This window comes from Centruroides sculpturatus, unplaced genomic scaffold (genome assembly GCF_000671375.1).
Source record: "Centruroides sculpturatus isolate CEXI.00-Female unplaced genomic scaffold, Cexi_2.0 scaffold442, whole genome shotgun sequence".
Taxonomy (NCBI): domain Eukaryota; kingdom Metazoa; phylum Arthropoda; class Arachnida; order Scorpiones; family Buthidae; genus Centruroides; species Centruroides sculpturatus.
The window spans coordinates 594,491-602,306 of NW_019384718.1; the positions used below are offsets into that span (position 1 = coordinate 594,491).

Here is a 7,816-nt window from a genome sequence, read left to right on the forward strand (position 1 = left end):
TATCTATACTAATATTATAAAGAGGTAATGTATGTATGTATGTAAGTTTCTTTGCAGCAGGTAATCTCCGAAACTACTCACCCAATTTCAAAAATTCTTTCACCAATATTTAGAATGGAACCTCGGGGTGGACATAGGCTGTATATTATTCCGTTAAACATTCATATAAATTAAATGATATCATCTATGGTTAAGGCTTTTTTGTCCAACAGATGGCGCTACAAGTACGACACCCTAAGTTTGCTTTTCTGTGAGATGCTTTTCTGTGAAAATGAACTAAAGCGGATCATCTTCTATCTATCAATATAAATAAAAATGTAATGTTCATTTGTTCCTACCGATTCCTTTGAAATTTTGACATAACACTGCATTCGAATATGCACATGTTCGAATGCATGTGCATATTCATCTAATGAACTGTAAGAAAAAAACTTTCCAGAAAACTGAAGGGAGATGGTTAAGATTAAGGCTTACGGTAATGAACTCTGCTTCTATTTATACTATTTTAGATGCGGGTTTTTGTGTCTTTGATTGCGTTTTAATAGGGTACGTCAACAGAATGTACACTAAGAAGGGATTTTTCGATATTCCCCCGTGGGGGAGAGGGACAGAATTAAGTCTTACCGTGAAGAACTTGGCTTCTATTATATTATTTTAGATGTGGGTTTTTACGTGTTTGATTGCGTTTTAATAGGGTACGTCAAGGCGTTTTAATAGGATACGGGGGAAGTGTTATACATTTATAATAGATACATTTTGAGCCACAACAATGCGTGGCGGAGTCTGCTAGTAAATAATAATTAGAGTTATTTATTGAAACAGCAATTAAGTATTTAAATGTGTTACATTGTGGACAAAAGTCTTTATTAAAAAGAAGCACAACCAAATAACTATACTGCACACAAGAATAAAATTATATTTGCTAAAATGTTTCCTCCAAAATTGCTGAAAAATTTTAAATGCAAATGAACAATCACTTATGAAACAAATCAGCTTATTACAACTTTCATCAAGAGTTACATAAATCAATCTAAAATTAGAAAAATATTACAGAGTGAAGATTAAATACAAATAAAATCTAATATTTTAAAATGCTTTTTGTTTTTAATTTTTGTCAGAAAAAAAATATTTTTTAATTAATTAACTAAGAGAATAATGTAATGCCTATATTTTTACAAAACTATTTATTAAATAGAAGTGATTCTGAAATTAATCTAAATGTCATTTGTTAGCAATAATAACGATAATATGTAAGATTCAATAAAATAGTTTTCTATAACAATATTCTAAGTTCATCCATAAGAATTTAATATATGCTTTAATTTTCTTATTGGCAACAGTAATATGTCTCTTTCAATTTCTAATGAACTGTAAGAAAAAAACTTTCCAGAAAAATATTGACTGAATATTTATTTTTTCAAGAAATGAATTTATCATCTTAAAAATATAAACTAAATTTGTACCTGAATTTGAAATAATTCATTTAATAAACATAATGGTATATTTTGAATTTCTTCAGAATCTCTTAACATTGTTGTTATCAATTTTTGCTTTACTTTTGTTGCAATCCCTTTTAATTTGAGTAATTTAGTTAATATTCTTGAAACAATGCTTAAAGATGAATCTTTTACAGCTATATTAACTTTACATGTTATTACTCTGAAATAAATTATATCAAATTGTATAAAAATAAAAGATAAATTTAAAAATTACAAAATTATGCATTTATAATTATAAAACAAAACTAAAAAGAGAAAATGTATACTTGTAATGCAAATTAGAAGCTTCTAAACAGGACCAATATAAAAATCGTCCTTTTCCAATTCCAGAATCACCTTTAACAATTACAAAGTGATGGAGAACGTGATAATATACAATTTTTTGTTCTGTTTCTTCTTTGATTTTCTTCAAATATTCTGTTACAATAGCTTTTTCTTTGAGCATTCCTAGACATGGTTCTTCAAACTGATCAATATCTTTCAAATTTTCTCTAGAAAAGTAAAATTAATAACAGAAAGAAAAACTGTACTAATAATATTGAAAATTGTATTTCTTCTAAAAAGAAAATAAAATTTAAAAAACAAATTATCAAAATAGCAATAATAAAATAAAAAACAAAATTAAATATTATTGCATTTGACTTTTAATATAATAAGAATTTATAATTTACTCATTTATAATTTAGTATTAAAAAATAATTATTATAATGGCATATTTTTTTATTGAAAATAAACTTCAGTTAATCTTAAAGAAAATGATAAATTTTGAATTATAAAATACTTTGCTACAAAGAAACAAAGAATAAAATAAAATACAAAGAAACAGCTTAATAACAACAACATGGTTTCATCAGAATCAAAAAAAATTATAAAATATTTTCTTCTTTTTTTGTGAAGTTTCCGAGAGGGGGAGGAAAAAGGGAATATCAAAACTGAGTCAAGATGAATGAAAAGAATATTATGTGAGTTTGGTAGATGACACTGAGGCAAGTCATCTTTACAATTGAACTTTTTTATTTATAAAAATGAAGGGCTTACAAGATTCTTTTCAAGAACTTCTAAAAATGGGTAAAAGGATAGTCCAAAATGGAATTAAGACATTTTCAACAATTCAATGGTGATCTGAAAGCCCCAGGGCAGATAATAACTCCAGATGCAGAATTAAGATAGTGCAGAATTAAGGCAGTGGAACATGGGCACAGAGCAAATGGGTTTATATTGTGAGCTTGAAAAAAGAAATGCTGTAAGCAACATTATGTTTTTGGAAGGCAAAGAACTTCATGTCCTTGGGACATGGGCTTTTATTGATTTCTGGATCCTCAATTGTTCATTCGATAGTATCAAATCCCCACTCTTGCTCTCCAAGTGGTCGTCTAGGTGTAAATTGTTCTATCTGTAGGTGTAAAATCGTCTGTTACTTGGTGTAAATTGAAACCAACTTAGAATGCATTGATGTTTAATCTGATCCCAACTGGGAACAGTCAATCTTACATTGCATCAATAGTTAATGGGCTTACATGGTTTATTTGTTCATTTGTCATGTTTATTTAATAAAGTGTTTTTCCCGTAATTGTCTCACTCTTTTCTATAATAAACATTTTAAAATGAATTTTAGTGAGGATTCAAACCTTGTGTAGAAGCTCACATTTTCTTATAACAAAAGAAAATATATTTGTTAATTTTTATCAAAGACTGCTTTATTAATTTGCTGAGAATAAAAGTTTACAATCAGAATTCCATTAGTTTTATGATAATTAGACAAATTAATGAGATTTTGAACTACATTAATGTAGATATTTTTATTTCACAAAATTGTAAAAAATATATATATTTTTAAAATTGAATACATTAAATGATTCATTGTCAACTGAATGATTAAAGTTGGGTAACCAGGTCACGTGTATGTCCCATCTGTATATTTATACTGGATGGGACATATGTATGTCTTGGAGAGAATACTGTAATTTTTGTTAGAAACAAATTGTGTTTGAGAGTTTAATAAATGAATGTTTGGTGCACTTTGTACATATATGCAAATAGCTTGACAACTTTAAATAAGTATTTGCTTCCAGATTGATAGCTCTGGACAAACCAGAAAAAGGCTGAGACAGTATCAAATAGTCCCTGATTTAAACTCCCGAGATTTGGCAACATAGTGACAACTAAACATAAAAGTTTGTCTCTCTCCAATAAAGAACCTTAAAATTCTTCATGAGTGCACCAGGAACACAATGAAAAAACTTTCAGCAGTCTTATTGGCAAATTTTATAAATGCTTACAGAATTTGTGTATCTAAAGACAAACATTTAAAAATTGTACTTCATAGTTAATTTACTTCTTAATTAATTGCATTTGTGCTTTTCTGATAATTTAATTTTTCTTTCAGGACATACATATGTCCTGAAAGAAGTTAAAGTGATAGCTGAAAAGTCATAGTCATTCAAGTGAAAGCTTTATATACTCCTGAGCATTTATATATTTGTGGATTATCTTCTATTATTGTTGCTTTTAAAAAGTTATGCATATTAAATTTTTTTAATTATTTGTACTGATCTATAATGATCAGTTTTTCTTTGCATTCTTTTAAAACTTCTATAATAGATAAATCATTATCATTTTTTTAAATATAATTTGGAATATTTATTTAAAACAGTGTAATAAATAAAAATAATTTATATTATGGATGAAAATATAAACTGTCAGTTCTTTTGTAAAGTATAAATTGAGTTAATTGTAACAATTTATTTTCTCTTTTTTGTATACGAAGTCATCGTCTTCTTTTTTGGAGACAATTGCTCTTCTTCTTTGAAGACCATTCTAGAAAAAGTTCAAATTAAATGCACATATATTTGCTACCTGGCATAAGAAAGGGTAAACCCATAAGCAAGAAAAATACAATCGTGAGCTTGGTGCTTACATAATATTTAAAAAATAAAAAGTTCAAAATCTGTAATATACCATATTTTACAGCATACAAGACAGATGGTCATGTAAGATGCACCTCCTATTTCAGCAAAGAATATTTAGGAAAAAGTATTGAATATTTAGTGTATTTAAGTCATCCTGCAGCTCTGCACCAAAAAGTTTTAAACTGTATTTTGATTATAAAAAAAGATAAATGGGGAAAAAAATGAAAAAAAACAAGTTTAATTAAAAAAGTCATTTACAATTAATATTTACCATTAAAATATTCTACATAAACACATGTGAAAGCACTTTATCTAAAATTGATAATAATAATAATAATAATAATAATTTGATTAATTACGCATTTTTTTATCCAGGAGGTGGGCTAGGCAGAGGTTACCTATAATCTACTGAAAGCCATTTGGGAAATTCATTAGTCTTTGGGAGATTGCAACTTCACATATAAGACACAAAGCAATTTTTTGAACATTTTTCAAAAGTTGCATCTTATAACTTACACACTATAAGATGAAATAGATATAAAATGCACTATATCTTGCACTTTATAATATTATTTATGAATCAATATTTTTATAAATATAATTCCATAACATATATAAAATAAACAAACTTTTTTATGTTTCTATTTTAACTTTTGATGAGAAATCAAATTTTTATTCTAATCCAAATTCATTTGATTTGTTTTTTATTATCAAAATTATAAAATATATAAAAGTTTATTATATGTACAGTACTTTATAATTTCTTTACGTTATTTCTGAAATAATTTTATAAAATATTACTCACAATGTTTCTTTTAAACGATATTCATAGACGGCCTTAATATTCTGCATGCCTTTCAGCTTTTTTACTGGTAAAATTATAAAATTTTCTTCACCAAGTTGAGATTTTGCTTGTTCATAGGTTACATCATCACAAATGATAGTATGTTCTGAATAGTACATCATTAAACGAGCAGCCATATTTACACCACGACCAATAACTAAATTTATATTAAATTGTTTAATTACTTTTATATACAGTTTTAATTGCTAAACTACTTAAAACTGCATTTATTAAAACAATTAGTATTTAAAACCTAACCTAACCTAACCTAACCTAAAAATATGTGAGCTGTTCACAGCCCGGCACACGTATTTGTAAAATCTAAGTGACACATACAACATGGAATTCATATAAAACAGAATTATCAACAGTGTTATAGGGGGGTCGATTGTATATTAATACATTTAATTTATGTGTAGTAAGCATGTAAGTAATTAGTGAGATAGTCTCCATACTTTGAATGTTTATTTTTAATCACTAACTGATTTTATGTTTTGCTTTTACACTCCTCAAAAGTGAAATTGCAACACCACAAAAAAAATGCAATGTGGCCACATTGCAGGACTGGTAGAGGTGACATAGATGTACAAATGATTAAAATAACAGAGAAAGACATATGCAACAGACATCTGTTTATTCAGTAATGAATATGGCCCCCACAAACAGCTATACAAGGCATACTATCATGCCTGAGGTATTCCTTGCCAAGCAATGTCCACTGCAGCAATCATGTTGTCTACAGTACATGATGATGGTGGTCTCCAGTGTGTCTCACATCAGATGAAGTGTTTGAGGGGAGAGAAAGACTGCTGGCCATGGAAGGATTCTTTTCTGGTTGGTGAGAGTTCACCATGTGACATGCAGTCGAGCATTATCCTGCTAGAATACTGTGTCAGTGCAGCCTGCACCAGTGGCCAAACCACAGGTTCCACAATTCATGTGACATACTGGTCCACTGTCACAGTATCAGCAATGTGCACCAGGGCTGACCACTGATTGAACATAATGCCTCCCCAAACCATTATGCCTGGTGTGATGCTTGGCAAAAAAAACTGATATGTAGCATTATCCAGGATGTCACCCACCCATCCATAGCCATAATTCCTCCACAGACAAAAGTAGGATTCATCCATAAACAAGATCCAATCCGTTCACTGGTCCAGTTACAATGATGATGATACTATACCAGGAGAGCAGTTTTGTGTTGAGTGATTAATGGCACCTGGTTGCTAGTTGCTATATGTGCAGCCCAACTTCACGCAACCTGTTGCAAATAGTTTGGGTGGACACAGATGCACATGTTGACAGCAAAAGATGGCTTCAGATGTCATGGCTGTTTGGTGAATCTGCCAGTATGTTCATCAGTATAATCATGCACTAGTGTAATTCACTCCTTCTTTAGCATGTTTGCAGATGTTCCTGCATCCATCATCATCATGTCCACATTGCTGGATGGTACTCACATCTAGCAATGTTATTACTCCTGTGGGTGCCCACACAGCAACATGAGGCACTATGTACTTGACTACTCTCATACTTAGGGCTTCTGCCAGAAAGTCAGTCATGTTGACTGGTCACAGCCTTTAGAGTAAGTACTTCAAATGCTTGCAGCATGTAAAGGCAACTTAGAGAGATTAAAGGAATTGATGGAAATTGTAATGGGTCTTGTAGACTCCTAGCTCAGTTGGTGAACGGGACAGAGTCCCCACTGCTGTGGGTTTTAGACCCAGTAGACTGTATTTGTGAGCTGACGTTACTTTGAAGGTAAGAATAACTGCACTTAGTACCCCTCTAAGTGCAGTTTAATTAACTGCATAAAATTGTAGATAAGAATAAGAGTTGGACTAAGAGTGAAGAAGGCAAGGAAGGTTGGTCCTTTTGGGTTCATACCATTAGAGCCAGAGATTTATCTTTACCTACTATTTTCATCCAGTCATCCAGGGAGTGTCCAGCTGCTGATGAAACTTTCCAGAAACACTGTAATGCCATTTAGCAGGGCAGAGCCAACTTCTTGTTGTGTGTTGGGCATGTTATGAGGTACTCACATCATGCCCAACACACATCAACAAACCGAGGTCAGACAACTCCAGGATACAATCTTGTTCCCCAGCCATTAACTGATGGTATTCAGCTTGCTGTCATCTCCGAGGCATTTTCTATGCTTCTTTGAAAGTTCAGCTTCTGCAAACCATCACTGATAGCATTTACAGCTTCAGCTGGCTGTCGGTCTTTATAGCCCAAAACCATGTACCACATGACCTAATGCATACACAAACTTACTCATCTCTGTTGCCTCTACTGGCCCTGCAATTTGCATGTAGCTAAATGCATTCCTTCATGGTGTTGTAATTTCACTTTTGAGAAGTGTATATCTTTAGTTTTATCATTATAGATTCTCAAGTTCATTTAAATTCTCAATTATTTCCATTTATTTCCTTAACGTAACTGAGGATTATAAAAAAAATCTGAAAAGACAGGCATTTGTATAAAAGAGAATTAGTTAAATACAGCTGTTCTAATCAGTAATAGTAATTGGTTACAATTACATTTGTGTTTTTAAGATA

The 7,816-nt window shown here is 30.6% G+C and overlaps 1 protein-coding gene across 1 annotated transcript in view; it reads right to left on the minus strand.

The window, feature by feature from the left end:
• The window catches only part of LOC111627976 (adenylate cyclase type 10-like), a 68,302-nt gene extending 62,779 nt beyond the window's left edge, over window positions 1-5,523 (minus strand). Inside the window, exons 1-3 of the mRNA XM_023371685.1 lie at window positions 5,214-5,523; window positions 1,766-1,990; window positions 1,464-1,659 (exon numbers count right to left, since the gene is read on the minus strand). Coding sequence (XP_023227453.1) covers window positions 1,464-1,659; window positions 1,766-1,990; window positions 5,214-5,389 — 597 coding nt within the window. The 5' untranslated portion in view covers window positions 5,390-5,523. The remainder of the gene's footprint in view (window positions 1-1,463; window positions 1,660-1,765; window positions 1,991-5,213) is intronic.
• Between the last annotated feature and the right edge of the window lie 2,293 nt (window positions 5,524-7,816).